Source organism: Lissotriton vulgaris, chromosome 2_1 (genome assembly GCF_964263255.1).
Source record: "Lissotriton vulgaris chromosome 2_1, aLisVul1.2, whole genome shotgun sequence".
In the NCBI taxonomy this organism is placed as follows: domain Eukaryota; kingdom Metazoa; phylum Chordata; class Amphibia; order Caudata; family Salamandridae; genus Lissotriton; species Lissotriton vulgaris.
The window spans coordinates 473,517,796-473,536,738 of NC_141687.1; the positions used below are offsets into that span (position 1 = coordinate 473,517,796).

General features: G+C 42.6%; 1 protein-coding gene across 4 annotated transcripts in view; it reads left to right on the plus strand.

Moving 5' to 3' along the window:
- The window catches only part of MYO1B (myosin IB), a 757,882-nt gene that overhangs the window by 607,730 nt on the left and 131,209 nt on the right, over positions 1-18,943 (plus strand). For 2 of the 4 annotated variants that reach the window (XM_086955390.1, XM_086955388.1), the window contains exons 22-23: positions 2,790-2,876; positions 3,831-3,917. In XM_086955390.1, the coding sequence (XP_086811516.1) occupies positions 2,790-2,876; positions 3,831-3,917 (174 nt within the window). The remainder of the gene's footprint in view (positions 1-2,789; positions 2,877-3,830; positions 3,918-18,943) is intronic. The other 2 variants (XM_086955387.1, XM_086955389.1) reach the window with 1 other exon arrangement.

Consider the following 18,943-nt stretch of genomic DNA (forward strand, 5'->3'; position numbering starts at 1 on the left):
ATACGTGAATACTTCGGAACTGGTGGGCCTCTGGACACCTCGGACCTTGCTTCTTTCGGCTAGGCTCTGGTCGGGATCCTCCGCACTCCTCACCGCCTCGTCTGGGTGCTGATCGCAGTCTCCGTCACCTCCGTAGGCCTGAGGGAGATACAGGAAATCCTGCGGGTACGCGTAGTTCTCAGTCTTGACTGTGGCAGGGGGCAAAGGCTGCAACGCACCAACCGGCGCGTGGGGTGGGGGAGGGGTACCTATTCGGGCGCCAAATTAATGTGGTAAATATTTAATTACCGTCCTAATTTCTATGCAGGTAAGTACTTATAAAATAACTCAATCGGAAAGAAAGACGCAGAGTCCGTGGTGTTAGAGTTCTTAGGGGTTTTATTCCTTAAAAAGGAATGGTTCTTGAACCGGATATCGGGTTCCTGACACCACTGGGGTTCAGGAAGGGATAGAGCATACTTTATTGACAATACATAACTTTTATACTTAAAGCACATAATGTTAACCAATACAGAAGGCGTAACAGCTGAGAGAAATGAGATAAGAGCACACACGTGTTAGTAATACGTAATCAGAAGGCGTGAACTAGGCGTGAACACAGAGGTGTGTGCTAGAAACGTCACAAAAAAAGTGTCACAAGTGGGTGTGTACATAGCAGAAATCTTGCAATGTCAGCAGAAATCTGAGGTCTGGATGCGCGCGCAGCTGCATGACGTGTGATTGACGTGAAGCTGGAGGGTGCAGGGGACTTGACATTTACACTAGAGGAAAGAGACAGAAGTCTGGCATGTCAGATCAACTTGTTCCTATATCATATCTGATATCTGATGTTTGGAACCATATTATCTAGAAGGAAAGGTCTCTTGGGCAGAGGCTATCCTATACTGACTATGAATGCGTGCATATGTGCCTACGTGTCTGTGTGTAAAGCGAGGGGGCCATGGGCCTACCATGGTAACGGGAGCTATGAATTACTTGCATGTAGACAGAAAGGCCGGGCCCTTTGCTCTGCAGCTGAGGGGTTGTTTATCTATTCTGCTGGACTGGAATGTGTTTTCGGGAAGCTGAGCTTGACTATGCTGATAGCGTGAAGGTAAAATACTGTCTTTGGCAGGCAAGCAGGCCGAGCCAGGCCCCGCTCGCCTCGCAGGGAGTAGGACAGAGTTCACGGGGGGGGCATCCCACTTTGCAGTTTCAGGAGGCAGAGATGACTTTGAAAAGAGGCTCTATGACAAAAAACAGGGCCTAGCTCGCACAGAGCCAGAAATACGTGAAAGTGTACCATACAAAGACGGTGGCAAGGCATACTTAGGAATGGAATATCCGACCCATTCAGGGTGGATCTGAAAGAGGACATGTTAACGTTGAACGCAAATGTATTTGCGTCTTCATAGCTGGCACAGGAGGGAAGTTACATGCACTTTAAACTCGTACATGGAGACGGTGGGGTACACGTTAGGGAACATTTCTTGACCATAAAATTTATATTTCCTCAACACTTTCAGACTGCACCCCCCGTTTCCTTTCTGGTACAATGCCACATGCCTATAGTTTCACCTCTCACCATTCTTCAACACCACAGATTGATGTAGAGTTCGTACATATCTAAACAGCCCTTTGAATTTAAATAAACCAGCCCCACACCTTTCACCCATTCACCTTGCAAGATGCGTTGACATGGCATGCTGTCATACACTACTGATTGCTCACCAGAACGCTGTACCATTACCTTGATCCATGTGGAAACTAATTTCTTCCCAGCAACCAGCCACTTATCAACTCAAAGCGTGTCACTCCATGTACACGCAACCAGTTCACAACATTTCTGAAATCATGACCCTCTCATCTCCCCCAGGAGCTAACATCATCTGAATGGTACCCTTAATCTTATGATTTGCCCTCTCGACCATTCCATTCCCTTGGGTATTGTCAAGTGAAGTGCGATTGTGCCGAATCCCAGAGGCCTCCAGAAATACTCGCATTTACTGAGATTTCAACTGTGTGCTGGGGTTGTCAGTAACAACCACAGAAGGTATCCCTTCCTCACACCAAACCTCTTACAACACATTCACGGTCACCTTGGTAGTGACCTCCTTCATGAATTTTACATCTAACCACTTACAATACACATCAACAAGCACTATCGCAAACCGCAAATCACTTTATTTAATCATGTATTTCCCTGTAGCACAAGGATAGTTGCCCCTCCTTTGCCAGCCAGTCTCTAACTGCCTTTCTTGGACTCTCCTCGCCCTCACAGGAATGTGGAACTCGAGCGGAGATAGTGTTCCATATTCCTCACAAAGTAAGTGAAGATAGAAACCAAGTGTAACACTCTCCATGTCATACCACCAGCAGCTGAGAAGGCACATCACCTTTATTGAGCGACATTGATGCCCAGCATTTCAGGTGCATTTGTGAGAGTGGTAGGTGCCTTTCTAAAGGCACTGCACTCTCAATGTAGTTTGCAAGCACAACACTTACCTGTAGCTACTTTTATTCACTATAATTATTTCATTTGCAAAATATAAGGCATAATTATAACCTCACTGAGGCATTTAAGGCGTGAATGAGGTGGAGAGAGAGAATTGTAGTTATAATGATCCCTTTAATACTAGTGAAAATACACAAGATTCCCATCCCAATTACTAGCTGTAATGCATGTAAATTTATGAAAAATACCAAAGATGGAGAATATTATTTACAGCGGATCGACATTTTTGACTTGGTTAAAATGCTGTATTGGCGGAATGAAATAGTGACCCATTTTCTTAATCAATTCTACATAGGCTCGAAAGATTTTGCGTGAACTGAAGCATCAGAAGAGGTGTAAAGAAGCTGTTACAACTATTGCGGCATACTGGCATGGTACCCAGGTATGGAACGTCAAAAACCTATTTCTTTTAGCTCGTGCTGTACGTGGTGAACTGCTGTTATACATCTGTAATGTGTCTCACAATGTGAGTAGGGTATTCACTAAGACAATATTCTAAACTGCAGCTAATCTCAACGCTGAACTTAGAAAGAGTGGACTGTTCTGGTGGTCTCCTGTGGGGTGCTCAGACAGTTTACTAATATCAGTTAATACACAGTACAAGTGATACACAAATCACTTGTTGTTCAAAAGTACACATTTGTCCCATTAATACTGGGTTCATACAAGATCCTGGTATTCTTGGCCCTGCTGCAAACCAATCCTTGGTTAAGGATAGAATATGTTTAGAAAATATGACCTCATACATTTCTCCTGGAATTTTGCACATAGGAAATGTTGTAATAACATATTTCTTTTATAGCACTTAATCCTTCACTTTTGCCCTTCCTAAGTACTGCAAATAATATACTTTACTATTGCCCAGGTTAATGATAGTCAATTTCTTTACTTTGGTAGTATGTCAATTTTTAACCTTAAGATCACTGCAGAGGTGAGCATGTAAGTTACTGAGCACTCCTTTAGCTAAAGTTAAATATTTTGTCACTCAACCTTTTAAATGTAGTAGGATTGGTGAAAAATGCTATTGCAGGTTCATTAAAAGGCATACTAACAGATGCAAAACTCTTTAGACTGAGTCCGATGCTGAAGGTTTCCTGGAGGCCTGTGCATCCAAGGAAGGGGATTTATGTCCAGACCTTTGAATGACCATGCATTTGTGATTTAAACTCATTCCCACTGCTCACTTGCTTAAAGATGCTTCACCCAGGACCACTTGATTCTTCACATAACTTTTAGGTTTTAAGTAACTAACTCATACTCCACTGACTCCCAAATGGAGCCAACAGCAATGTTTGTTTCCGTGAGGTTTTTAATGCTATTTTCAAATGCACTACAGGCGCGAAGGGAACTGAGACGTCTGAAAGAAGAGGCTAGAAATAAACATGCTTTTGCTGTTATTTGGGCTTACTGGCTTGGATTGAAGGTACTATATGCATACCGTACATCCAGTTTCCCTTTTTAATAACTAACCCTCCCAGTCTTAAAACGTAGTAAGCATTAACATCTAATCTAACTCATAGGTGCATGACTTTACTGCTCAAAGTTTAGGAGCTGGTTGAATTCATGCGTGTTACTTAAACTAAAAAATATTAGCATGTTTCTGCCTAAAATTACTAATTTTTATTATGAACCATTCAGGAAGTTGTGGATGTCATTGGATACAAGTGTAAAAGTTTTCATTAAGCCTGCTGCATGTGTGTTTTTGTTTGTTTTTGAGCTGTGTACTTTATTTCTAATAATTCAGCATGATTTTGTTTTGCAAGTTGAAGTAATCAGGACACCAATGACATTGGAAATCAAACAATGACGTTTTTGTTTGATTTCACTCCTTTATGGGATTCCGGAATTAATAATATATCCTACATTTTAGGGAGTATGTGTATTATGATGATTACATGTAATGCTGTTTATGGCATACCTTTCTCACCATATCCACCATCATGTTATAATCCGCTTCAATTGGTCCTTGAGTAGACCTAATGGTGGGGCCCTTGTTCTATTAGGTAATTTGTGTTGGAAATTTTGGAGCGTGGCAGAACCACTTAGGGATCATTTAAAATAAATGCCAAAATCGAGGTAATGATTTGTTCTGCAACATGTTTAAAATCATATTGTAATTTATCCTGATGTGACTCGTTTCTCTGCTGCATTGAACTTGATGCAAAATTCGGATGAAAGCACATCTAGAAATTCTCGGTGTTGCTGGTCTTTCAAAAAGTCGCTTGTTGATTGTGTGTTGAACATGATGCCATGTGGTCATTTGATAATTCTTGTCGAAGCTGCGCTGACATGTTGACAATGTGTGGACAAAGTTGACCTGCTAAACATTTGTCTGTATCTTAGTAGCCCCCTAAAGAGTGCAGCTATACAGAGTGGTGAATTACTTTGATTGACTACTTTTATTTTGGGGTGCACATCTTCTTTGCTGCTGGCAGTTTTACCAGTATACATGTTACATGGAAGGTTAGACTGGGCAAAATGTACTAGTGCATAAGGCTGAACCAGTCGTCAAAGATTTTTCTGAAGTAAAATTCCTGTTGAGAAACATCACGCAAATCTTAGCAAAAATAAGAGTTCTGGTCCGGTAGACAATGTGATCTGCTGTCCTTTTTCAATTATTTCCTGGTACATATCATTGGAAGACCCACATCAAAAACCAAAATTATCCGACCAATGCAGAGGTGTTTGACCCAGCAGTTCTTTTGTGTTCAAACCAAGCTTTTCAGGTCCAGTTGTAAATCTATTACCTGGTTAAAGATTAGACCACTCCTAGCAACCTGGAGAATATTTAATAATAATAACCAATACATTAGTTATTAAATTTGGTTATGTGGATTACTGGCTGCTTCATGTTTGAAAGGGTTAATGGTGCCTTAGAAAAATTGTAACCCTTTATCATTATTTGTTTCATTTCTAAATTTAAAGAAAAATTTGAGAGACTTAGAACTATATTCTCTGATCCTAGTCAGCAATTCCAAAGTATTTTATATTTATAGCAATTTTTAGGGACCACTCATGTACAAAGTTTAAATCTAAAAGCTATATAATTATACCAAATGTATGTACAGTTGCTTTGTCTTAACCTGCAATAAGTGTTCCTACACCTGTGTCTCAACCTATCACCAATTGCCTTTAACAAGTACATCTTTGTCACTTCTGTCATTTGCAATGACTAGAAAACTACTGGCAATGTTTATTTTAATAGGTTTTTTAATTTTTCATTGTAGTAAAAGAATGTCAGCTATCAATATAGTAATTGCCTCAGAGGAATTCTGAGCTTTGGTATATGTTTTACATTAGTTGCAGAGACAACTAGAAAGCATTGAAAGACTTTAGTGCTTTATACTTCATAACGACATCCGTTTAAGTGGGTGCCATTGAAAAAGTTACAAAATAAGGATTAGTTGTCAAAAGTAGCCAGAACATATTCTAAGGTGGGACCAAGTAGTTGGAACAGAAAAAGGATCTAGGGTTGGTAAGTGTGATAAGAGAAGACTGTGCTGACCTCTTCAGCATCCATCCAATAGCAAAACAAATAAAAAGCATGAATCAAAGAAAAATGCCCAGATTTAATCAGATTTTGGTAATTATCACACGTATTACCAAAACATCTTTCCAAAGCAACATTTAGGCTTGAAAATCTTATATTGCGCTTCGACCTCAGATGATTGAAGAGCAGTATTCCTTACACCTGCTTCCATTCACTACTGCTTTGCGATATTAGTGTGTTTACACTAGGGGAGTTAATGCAACAGCTATGTTTTAGTATGCTAACTTCGTGAACATAGCACAAAACTAGGGACAGGGCTTACAGTCCATGCATGGCGGAATTTATTTAAAAGGCAGGCTGGTGCCCTCCTGTACTCCCCTCCCCCTTCCCTTGATACCGGTGGAATGGTGTCACTTGCTTTCAGTCATCATAGAAAAAGAAGTGCTACAAGCCCTTGCAACACTCAACATTACTAAAATGGGTGATTTACTTTCCGATGGTAGAGCCCGAAGGTGGGGCGAGATTTAAGATGAAGGGCACGACTTAACGCCACTCTCACAGTTTCGCTTTTACAGGGTAGGCATGCAGTGCGTGAGCTGCTTGGCGATGATAGGCAGGAGCCCTCTGAGTTGGTTTCCCTCTCTTTCGTTCTGCGCTCCGCCTCTCCCAACAAGATGGTATCTATGATTTGTGATATGTCGCAAGAATTCAGAACAACAAAATTCATCAAGGTCAGGCTGGAATGGCAGAATGATTTGGGGTTGTCTTTGGACGAGAGCACTTGACGGTACTGCTGTGAGGTTACTCAGCACATTTCGGTAAATGGAAGGCATCGCCTCACCCATTTTAAGTTCCTCGATAGAGTCTATTAAACTCCAGAGAGATTGCTCTGATATGGGGTAAGGGACACAACTGACTGTGAGCGATGCAGAGCTAGCATGGCTGGGTTCATGCATGTTTCCTGGTTCTGCCTGAGGATTGCAGAATTCTGTGGGGAAGATTTCTAAACCTTAAACGAAATCACGGGCTACTGCCTTTACTGGGCTACAGTAGAAAACTACAGAAACGTGTAAGGCGGTTAATAGCAATGGGACTACTTCTTGCCAAGCGTAGAGTTGCGATGCGTTGGGCCCGGGGGCTGGCTCCGTCCGCAACGGACTGATCCATGGACATGTTAATGTAATACGGAGTCAAGTGTTGTACAATGAACTATTACCCCCTTAAAATCGCGCCAAAAGTTTATGGGAATTATGTCAGCCATACCTGGTTGGGAAAGAAACAGGTGAATTGGTAGGGAATGATCTTGTTGTTTATGCTAGTCGGATATCTGTATAGCTCCGGTATTAATGTCACACCTGAGTTAGATGGGAGTTAATGTATATTAAGGATGTCTGTGTCCAGCATAAAGAATGTAAGTGATCGGATACATGAGGTTACGTGTCTGCAATTCAGCAATACCCCAAACAGTGATGTTCATTGTCTGTGTAATTTGCTTTCCGTATAAGTTCTATCCAGTTCATATTATTGCACACTGTGTAAAGCTAATGTTTTACTGTAAAATTTCTAAATAAAATAATAAATAAAAAAACTAGGGCTAGGGCTTGGGAGGAAAGTGTTAGCCACTAATTACTATAACCATAAGACTGGCATTTATGACTGTGTGATGGATATCATTCATCAATAGACTACAGATAACGGACATTTAGTTGAAAGTGTCCCCAGAAGTTCTTATTTTCCTGGCCAATTACTCTTGGTTTAGGACATCACTTTGTTCCTGTTAGTATACAACGTAAGATATCTAGTGGACCATTGCATGCTCTTATCCTTTTTTTTTTTTTTAACCTTACTTATTAGTTGTTGGTGTGGTCATCGTACAGATACACTTTTAACCTTTTTGTATCGGACAGTAAATATTTGTTTTTGCAATATGTGTTACAGCGTGCGTTACATGACATTCTTTGTTTTGACAATCCTTCTTTCAGGGTTGCTTGTTTAATGTCAGACCCATCTATAGTCCAGTTGCACTCAATATCTGCGGCTGCAGTTTAACACACTATACTCACTCATACCTTAGTTTGTCATGAAAGAAAGTAGCAGGCAGTGTTAAACTAGACATGTCTTCCATTTCCAGGTGTTGTTCTTGAAGGAAGTCTGTGTGGTGGGCATGGGCACAGTGTTTATGTAAGTTTGGGGAATGTGCAATTTTCTGGTTGGTGTCATGGCACGAGGCAAGCCTTCATGGACCATTAGATCAGGTTGTTAAGCGGGATACTAGTGGTTGTTGCTCACTGGGTCGTCTAGGCAGCACCCCCTATTATTCTTCAGCATCAAGAAGCTAGTAACCACCTCCATCCACTGTTCGGCAAGTGGTGGTTTACGGAGCCCTCTCCATTTCTCTTCCCTTAAGGCCCCCCTCCATGTTCGGCCAATTTTTAACATCTGTCTTTCACCTGCTGTGTGGCGGGCCAGTGGAAGATTGCTAGAGAAACTCAATATCTCTGCTGGTCACTCCTAAAGCAAAGTCCAGAAATCTGTTGCCCACCTTCCTCTCTGTTTGCTTGCTATATGGACCCAGAAGACATGTCTGCCCCGGCTGTGCTCTAGGGCTACTGTGCATCCAGTATTTTACCACTATGGGCAGTCCCACACCTTGTGCAGAAAGTCCACGTTAGCCCTGGTGCAACGTGGGCAACCGGAAACTGCAGTGGGTAGCATCACATTTAGTCCGGGCGGGGGTAAGATATGGGCAGTGCAAATAATTGAACTGGGTGTATTTAAACCAGGTGTTGCGAGTGTATGTGTACGTGCATTCCAAGGTCTGTTCCCATTCTTCCCCTCAAATTGTATACCAATGTGGGTCTCCCATTTTGCCCCTAGGGCTGGCTTAGCATCTGTCATCATGATCTGCATCATTTTATATAACCAGGATATTAAATGGCTACCATTTCCAAATATCAAGTGTCTGCACAAGGTAATGTGTGAAGTTTGCGGGTCTAGGGTTCCAAAAAGTCCATGCAGCATCTGCACTGCACTAAGTAAACTAGTCCTCTCCTCCAACACGCAGAATGAGACTTCAGAGGAGGAGTCACCTAGCATCACTATGTCTGCCTCTGCCCCAGCTACCATTTGTCAGGCTGTCAGAAAGCCGCCTTTTGGTATAGGTAGCTCCACCAACAGTATCACAGGGCATATAGAGAAGCTGATCCTACACAAAGGAAGGTCTCCCTCCAACAGCATAGAGCAGTGAGTTTCAGTTTACTAGTCAGTGTTATTTTCCCCCCACCTATGCCAGTATGGCCCACCCCCCTCCACCCTTTGCTTGTTTCCAAATTCCCTTAACTCCGCTAGGCCTTAACCTGCCAGCCATCTAACTGGCCATTGCTGCATAGTAATATATTTCAAAGTTGGGAACTACCAGCCCTCCTTTTCCACTTGGTCTCTAAAGCATACGCAGTAACACACTGTTTCACTGCCCGTTCCAGATCAGTTCCCGGAGCATGGCATTCAGGATACGGAACCAAACCTTTGGGGTCCAAAATAGTAAGTCGGCAAAGAAATAAAGGATTCTCTACAGCATGATAATTGTTGTGAGGGCTATCCCAGCCATTATGGAGAGCTGAAGTGTCTGTAAAAAGGTGACACTAACATTCAGACCTCATATTGTGCTACCCAGATTTCCTCCTAGCATATCAATGTCCCTGCAGTAAATTTCGATTAGCAGGTATTTAAATACTGGAGGTGCCCAGTGGATTCCTAGTTGTCACACCAGGCCCAGTGGATCTATGAGGTCCGGCAAGACCAGGAACGCATAGCTTTTCTGCCAGTTGGTGCATATCCCAGAAACCTAACCAAAATCGCCAACCATGGGGCACTCCTCTATTGTGGCCCTCGGTGTACAATTTATTGATAAATGGGTCAACCCCCCGCTCAAATAGCAAGAGCGAATAGCCCTGACTTTTGTCCCAGTGGATCTCTAAGGGGTCTGAAATGCAGCGTCCTGTGCGAACTCTTGCTCATGCACCCGCGTGCAACAGTGTGACCCATTTGACCCAATTACATCTCAGCCAAGACTGCCCACAGGTAATCCCATCTCATTGTATCAAATGCTTTCCTGATGTCCAGATACAGCACCATTGCCCCAGCAAGGAAGGCTCGGTGGTGGGGATTCAGAAAGAACGCAAAACATGCATCTGTTATGGGAGATATTGCGATTAGGAATTAACCTGTTTTGGCACTCATGTTGCAAGGTGGGAAGATATGGTACTAACCAGATGGCCAGGACCTTACTGAGTTTCCTAAAGTCTAAATTCAGCATTGATAGGGAGAAGTAGGCTGATACATCTGTGGCCTCTCCCTGTGCCTTGGGTACAGGCATATCCAGGGCCTCCCTGGCTCTTTCCGACAAGGACCGACAGTCCAGCGCATGCATGTACAGCTCAGCCATTTTTGGGATTTGGAGGTGAGCGCAAGTTTAGTCGAATTTTATCAATAGGTCATCTGTCCTGGAGAACTGGATTCACACCATCTCTTTAATGGGTCCCCTACTCTTGGGTTCCAAAACAATGACTTCCAGTGTTTCCCTATCCTCTGCTGTCAGTTGTGGTTGAATCGGTCATTTCATGAAAGTTGCCAGCGTCTTATCCTGCACAGAGCGCGGCTCCCCATATAAACATTGGCAATGGTGTGTGAAGCTTGCATGTATTTCCTGATGTGTGTGTACCGTCTCTCCACTCGGGCCAAAGATTTGGCCGATGGGGTCTCCCCTTCCCTCTGGACGGACCAACCATGATAAGTCTGTCCCTCCCCACCTCCCTCAAGTGGGCAGCGCTCAGATATTCACGTTGCTTCAAAGTGCAGAGTTTTTCCAACATCGCTGCATGCTTCTCCTCCTCTTCCTGCAGCATCACCAGAGCTCGCAGGTGATCTAGGATCTCACTCAAGTCAACAAATGCTGTCCTCTTGTGTAGTCAACTCAGTCCTAAGCATCCTCTCCACCCCACCAACTGGCTAAACAGTAGCTACTGATCATTACCTTGAAGGCGTACAACTCAAAGTTAGCATGTGATGCAAAACAGGAGGTTACCTGGAAGTAATAGGTAACCATCTCTATCAGGGGGGGTCCCTAAAAGGGGGGGGTCATGCAGGTAGTCGATGGGGAGGCACCAAGTGGGTATAGGTGCAATGTGTCTTCCCCATTATATTGTAACCAATAATGGGTAATGGTACAAGACCTATCCAACCCGGAACACACACGCCCAGATCCTGCACCAGGCGCCTCTACTCCTCAGCTGCAAGTGACATAGATTCTCCAGCAGTCCAGCGCTGCACTATTCTCCATACTCAATAACTGCGCACCCAGCAGATGCAGGTAGCCACGCCGATACCAGTGCAGCAGTCAGGCACCTCTCACTCTCCTCTACATGAAGCCCAGTTCCTCTTGTGCTCCCCGGCTAGGGTCATCCAGTGCCACAGTCCCCCTCACTCCCAACACATATTCGCCAAGCAGGAGTCGGTGGTCTTGGCACACTCATTTCCGTGCACCCTTGTCGGAGGCTATCTTGTGGAGTGCTTTTTTGCTCGGAGAAAGGCACGCAAAGCCCACATAGCACCACTTTTCTGGGCTGCAGTCATCCACCGCAAGCTCAGATCACTGTCGCTGGTGCAAGAGCCTGCTATGCAAGCAAAATCCAGCTGCTCCAGGTGCCACCACTGCTCAGGGATAAGAGACAGTCTAGCAGCTAGTGATTTTTGTGCCTTCCCTAGATTCCTCGCCTTTTATTTCTTCACAAAGTTTGGTGTTTTCTGGGGAACGGAAGGTGAAATGGATCTTCTGGCTTTAGCCATGATCTAACTTTGGCAAAAATCATTATCTGGTTTAAGATCCGTAGAATTAATTATGGCTTTCATTTCCAGTGACCTATTTGCACTCTTCCGTGCCCATTGACATTATTGTATCAAACTTTTAGTTTTGTTGACCTCAATGTTATATGTATACTGTCATTCCAGAGCTCAGCTGACATTGAAGTGTTTATTTTTTGTAGGGGGACGTCATCCCCTTGTAATAAGTTATAACATTTCGAACCCAGTAGTGTGCTAGGCTAATGCATGCTTGCATGCAAATATGTTGGATTCCCTGCGTCTCAGTTTCCCAAAAACTCCATAGAAAATAATGTTCTTGCTGATCACTGTTAGAATATTTAAAGTTATCATGTGACTTGGCTAATAAGTCTGCCTGAAGCATGTTTCCTGTGGTTCCTGAGTTGAAGGGCAAAACTCCATAATTTGCCATGAAGAGAAGTGCTTGTAATCACTCTGTCGTATTCCAGTGAATCATTGTAGCTCGCCTGTCTCATTACGGACACGGACTTGTCTTGGCCATTGTTAGCCGTGCCACTAAAGGAATCGTCCAGCCCAAAATGTCTTTTATATAATTTCTTTACATCGTTCACAGTCGCAAGATGACTTTAAACACAGGCACACTCCTGAAAATGAGAAACACAATGCAGTTCCGGTAGAACCCTGGAATTGTTTATGAAGTGTTTTTAAACATGCAATTTTCAGAGCTCATTGGGTTCACAGCCCTTACAATCTGTGTTTCTAGCAATTAAGAACACTCAAAAACATTAAGATAAAATCAAGAAAGTGGCATATTTAACAGTATCAGTACTGTAACGCTGAAAAGGAAAATATGTGTCTTGGATTACAGGAAAGTGTGTAAAGTGGCCTCAGAAAAGAACCTATCTCCTGGTTTAGGGTTTGGTAGTTGGTCCCTTAAATGGGGATATCCTGAACCCTGGGATCCCTGGAGCAGCAGAATCTGTAACTCCACAGAGCCGAGGGATCCGATTGCACTCTGACTACAGATACACACTGTATTACGCAATAGGACCGCTAGGGCTCACAGAAGTACTCGCGCCATTCGCTCCTTTAGGTAGCGTTCAGGCCATCTAGGTGCTAGACCTCTGCAAGTAGGTCAAGATCAACAGGTCAATCAGAACAAAAGGTGGAGCAATGAGGATTGTGCTCCTTGGGCAGTGTCGATACTCTGCTCTGCTCACGTGCACTTGATGTTGTAGATTTAGTTAAGCAGGCCTGGTCTAGCTTCTAGTAGCGAGGAGAGGACATCAAGGTAATGTGTCCATATCTCTGAACTCTATGGGCTGGTTGGAGGCTTCTACCTAAATAAGTTGTCAGAAGCCGCCTGGCTTTGAGGGCAGTTCGCTGCCAATGCTTAGTTGGCAGCTCTCCACATTCTGTAATTACCAGCATGCAGGCGTATCGAAGAAGGGGTTTAGTGAGGTGCAGGAAGCTCTAGCTCACATTTCCAGTTTCCTGGAGTTTGGCAGCGTCCTACTGCTTTTCTGGTTCAGTGCATTTCAAAAGTATTTAAATCTGTCCAACCAGATTACATTTTCCCTTTCCAAAGAGAAAGATCTCCATCTTCTCTCTTCACAAAGGCTTCTAGGAAACCAACTCTTTCTCTGTGGTGGATTCTTGCTGCTGGTCATTGACAACCTGCTCTAGCTGCAGACAAATGAACAGAAAAGTATGCTTGGGAAGGCTTGCAATGTTACTCTCTGCGCCAATCTTCATTTTGCAAGGCCATCCTCACCAATTTAAAGATGTTTGGGGTCAGCTAAGGGTAGTAACCCTAATGATTGAGAAATGATCATGTTTAAGTGTTTGTTATCATTATTGGAAAAGTTATGCACATAAAGTTGACCGCATTATCACTCATTAAATAGTGCATATTAAGTCACCCCATCTGATCTAGGCCACTGGATTTAGTGCAGAGAAGCAGCCTAGTCGGCATTGTGCCTGTTTGCAGGTACTCGATTGAGAAAAGCACAAAAGCGAGGAGTGCAATGCCTGCAAAAGTCTCAGACACACTGCAATATATTATTTTTCATACGCTTTGCCTCTTGAGATGGGGTACCCCGAAATAACCAAGGCCTGTCGTGTGGGATTAAGGGAAGTTTTTGAGACACCTGGGTTTTGAGTTCACGTAATCCCATGTAATACCGGTCACCCCCACCACCCCAGCAGTCTGAGACATGATACCTGGTGATTTGTACTGCTTTACAAAAATGATAAACTTTGCAGACATGTTCTTAGGACAGCCATAAGAAATTGTTAAACTATACTGATGGCTTTATTTCAAAAGGAGAAGTATAATTTGATGCAGCTGTGTCTGTGTTATTTACTGATGAAATGCAAGCAGACTAGCCAGTTAAAAGTGTATGTTGTTGCTTTCACTTGCTGTGCCTGCTTTTTACAGCAGCAGACTGCGGTGCCCGCAGCCAGGTCTTAGGCCGCTTCGGTGGCCACTCGCTCCTTATGCAGGACGACATAAGATTGTCTTGCTGATGCTTTTACTTCCAGTTTGTCTGTAAGAGAGACGGTTGCATCAATTGTTCCGTTAATATAGAGACTTTGCCTCTGCTACTCGAGTCGTTGCCTTAAAATAAATCATTTCGTCAGAGAGAACCACTTGCCGCAGAATTTATTCAAGTCTGAAACTTGCTTGGAGTATTTGGTCGCCTTACTTTCGCTGGTTTAAGGATGCACACGCTGTCCTGCAGACTACGGGCTCTGCTACATACCTCGCATATTACATCACTCATGGCATGTTCTGTGATATCACTAGCAACCTCCCTGCAACATCACTGATAACACTGCATGGCGGGGGCGCAAGTTATAGTTGGTGAATATCCGTGGTTTTGTACGTTTAAATAGGATGTTTTACTGACATTTTCATCTATCTATATGGTCCCTTTAACCTTTGGGGTTTTCATTGAATTTCTAAAGTGTGTGTTTTTTTTAATGCAAAGTAGCACATTACAATTCCTAACTATAATGTCACTTACTTTAAACTGTTTTATTCTGTGTATGTGTGTATATATACAAATATATATGAAAACCTTACTGAAAGACTGAGGCTGTAGAGGAGTAATGTTTACAACTTAATACCTTTCTTTCATTCTTGGCATGCTTGTCATCGCCAACACCTGCCTGTAGGCTTTGGAATGTTGTCCTCCTGGGACGGCATGACATCATCCCGCTAAGCTAGGCAAGGGTACTGTAGTGTATATATAGGCCGGGGGTCAACATTTGTTTTTGCAGATTAAAGGCCGCGTGCCTGCTGGTGCAGGCTCTGAGTGTTTCCAGTGCGCAGTCCTATTGTTTGGCAGGTGTGTTCTAATGCTGCTTTAAAATATCTGTTCCGCTCGCCAGGTTAGCGCCGAGTATGGAAAAATGTGGGCACTTTGGAGAGTTGTTTTTGCAAACATTTCTAAACTTGGGCTGTCCTAGAAAGTCTGGCCTTTCAGCATCAGCTGTTTCTCTGCCGTTCAATGACCAAGTGGTGCTGTCAAGAAAAATTCCCTGGCTCCTTGGAACAAATGTGACGATTTGACGTGGTCCAGGAAGATTTAGTGAAACACTTTTATAGCCATATGATTATTTTAGTAGCTACAGGGCAAACTAAATGCTCATTGAAATATTTACATTATAGTCCCTCTTGACAATACAATGGATATTGATGTTCGTGTTTTTAATACTCAAGCATTTCACATTTAGCCCCAACAGTTTTGCTTGGTATCTTGTCTGACCTTACTTTATAATTCTGACACATATTTTGGAGGCGTAATTGAACCTCTGCTGGATGGGCTGTTGGAGCTTCAGATAGCTAATTTGTGTCCTTTATACACTAATTCAGTAGTTATTATCTTGTGGTCCCGGAACCCCTGAGGGTCCTGAAAGTCTACTCGGGGGTGCGCAACTGCAAAGAAAATTAAATAATAACACATTAAAGAAGTATCAAAATAAAGAAACAAAATGTAATATTGAACATTTTAAAACGTTCTGTAAATGTGAAGAAATTTGAAATGAGAGGCTAAAACGAAGTTTGTATCCTCATATTGAATTGTGGGCGTGTACAAAAGCTCCAACATTACAAAGGTGGTTTTCTTGGCAAATGTGTTTGAGTTAAATGCAATTTTTCATCTTTTGTTTGTTTAATTGCTTGCTTTTATTTGTGGTTCAGGTAATTGACAATGCTTAGGCCAGGGTCTTTGGGTTCCAGTATTTACTGTGGGGCAACCCGGATTCCACTAATGATTCATTGGGGATGCACAAGTTCTAGTAATGATTAAGTGGGGGTTCCACAGAAGTCAGAAGGTTAAGAACCTCTGCTCTAAATAGCATCCCAGCCAAGATGGAAACTTTTCCATCCAGGCATTTGTCTACTCCTTTCCTGATATCGGATCGTCTACCCAGATCCACTCGAAAGGAACAGCTGACATACAGCCTCTGGATTAAAGTGTAAGGAGTAATATTACAGTGTTCTAGGTGTATAGTTTATCCTCTTTGAAAACATTTCAACTGACAAGGGGATAAGGAGGGTGTCTTTTGGTTTTGCATTAGCACATTCTTTCAAATTTGATATTTAGATCACAATGCTCTGATCCTGTTAAAGTCATAAATGTACTCCAAATGTAGATGCAATTCTTGGGGAGCACATTCATGAAACCTAAACAGTGAGATTTAAGAAACGGGTGCCTAAACACTGTCTTTGGCAGTTATTCTCAAGTAATGTTTTCTGTGCGCTGCCACAATAGTGAGTTGTCGATATTTTGCTAGCTCCAACAATGAATGTGTCCATTTGATTGAGTCTGTACCCTGAGTTGTATGATTTCAATGCAGACAGTGATTTTGGTGAAATGTGTTGTTGTATGTCTATCTAGGACCCTAATTCGATATTCCCGATTCATGCCCTTATGAGGTTATAATTAATAATATCCTTATAAAGGCATAAGAATCATATCCATATTCAGTAATAGCCCATGCAGTCCAAAGCACAGCACGGCTACTCCCATAGACTCCTAGAAAGGACAACGCGTTCTTTAAACAAACCAAGCCTCCAGCAGCCCGGGAAATCCCCCTGCTTTTGTTTTGAACAAGAACTCCTGGAGTCCAGAAAGAACTGTTAGTTCTTAGTGACGTCTTATGTCCAACCTTACGTCAAACTCGGCACCTTTCAGGTATAAATATACCAACAGTTGCCTTAAGCAAACACACAGTGGTTTGGAGCAGAGCGGCTATCTACTTGCCCGAGAGCCCAGTGGATGCGAGAGCCCACGGAAGCCGCCCCTTACGTTTGGACGCACTGAGAGAGACGCTGTTTTTTTTTCTCCAGCCGAGAAAATGCAGCTCCGATGTTTCCAACCACCCTTGCGGGTTGCTGGGAGATAGAGTCCTGAAGAAAGAGATACCAGACCTCCCACATTCTATTACCAAGGTACGGAGCTGACCAAACCCTTAAAGAGAATTCTTGATTCAGATTCTTGGCAAAACAATCTTAACCAACTTAACTTAAACTGCTACTTACTTACTCCTTCCCAAGTATTAGGCTTAGGTCAGGTACACCGGTGTAGACGTAGTTAGAAGCACCAATTGAGTACGTTAGTCAATGTTTTTATGTATTTATATATTTTATCCATTTTAAAGTACCATATGGCTAAGAAACCATATCAATGCTTTTACAGTATTATTTCATAATACTACTTTTACTGTACACACTTTACTTTATGATAAGTATTGCAATTGTGGCAATTCATTTCTCTTGCATGAGAAAGAAATCTGCTCAATAAATACCACCTTTTATTGAAAACGCCTGTCTCTCTATTTCTCTGCACTCTGGTGAAACTAAGTATGCACGGTTGACTGAGTGAAATAGCTGCCTATTGTTTTCACACGACTTTAGAGATATACTCTTTTCTGAGGGAGCAAAGTTGTCATGTTTGTATGGTTGTCAGAAGCTAATCCCTTCTTGTCTAAATCCGGAGAGTTAACTCTTTCCTGAACATTCGAGAAAGTTTCTAGTGACCTCTGAGCTAACTAGCAAAACTAATTAAGTCTAATATAGTCAGTAGAGACCTAGTCAACTTCAGTCTTACGTCTACACTGCTGTTTATATTATTCCAATGCGCAGAGCCTATTGGGAATATAGGAACTACACTACATGGCGCCCAACGTTTGGAAAGGCGAAAATCTAACGCAAGACACTAGAGTAACTCAGTCGTGCTTTTTCACACAGAACCCTTTTCCCGTAAAAACTCCAAAAGACGTCTGGAGTTGGGTGAAAGGTTAATATCCACCAGAACTTAGTAGGAAGAGATTCCTATGTATTAGTTTTTGGTTTAGTCAACGTTGAAGGATACAGTGTTCCAAAATATTGTGCACCTAATCTTTGTTTCCTTGAAACTCGCTCTGCAACAAAAAACTTTCAGTCAATAAAAATGTCAGAAAGTGACAACGAAAGGGAAAGAGCTAGAATAGCAGCTCAACTAATAGAGGATGACACAACCATCCAAGAAAATGACCCGAGTGCTATACTCATTCCGGTCAACGTAAGGAGAACTATAACTCTTAAACTTATAGAAAATGGACTGAGATCACGAGGTGGTACAGTCATATTCGTGGTAGAGGCCCATAAATATCGGCAGACAGAGGTATTCTATTCATGGATACACTTTCCAGCAGCAAACGCTGTAACAAAAGAATTCCACTATTACAAAATAGAGGAACCCCCGGATATATACACTCCTTTCGAGGACGTTGAAATCCCACTAAATTACCAAGAGCACCTGCTCTGGTTTAATGACGCCCTGAAACATCAAAATCACATCACCAGGCACGGTCCACTAGGTAGACCAGGAGCAACGTGGCTGGTTCTAGCCAGCTACACACCACATCCAGACATTGATAAAATGTTAGACTGGGAACTTTTAGCTCAGCTAAAACTATTAATTAAAATACATAGACAATTGGTCCAATATGTCATGCGGACTTCAACAGTCCAACCCACAATTAATATTCCACATCTGACCCTTCATCAGGGGAACACAAACAAAATTACACCACAGAACATAAAAATCATGTCTTGATAAAGTACCCGC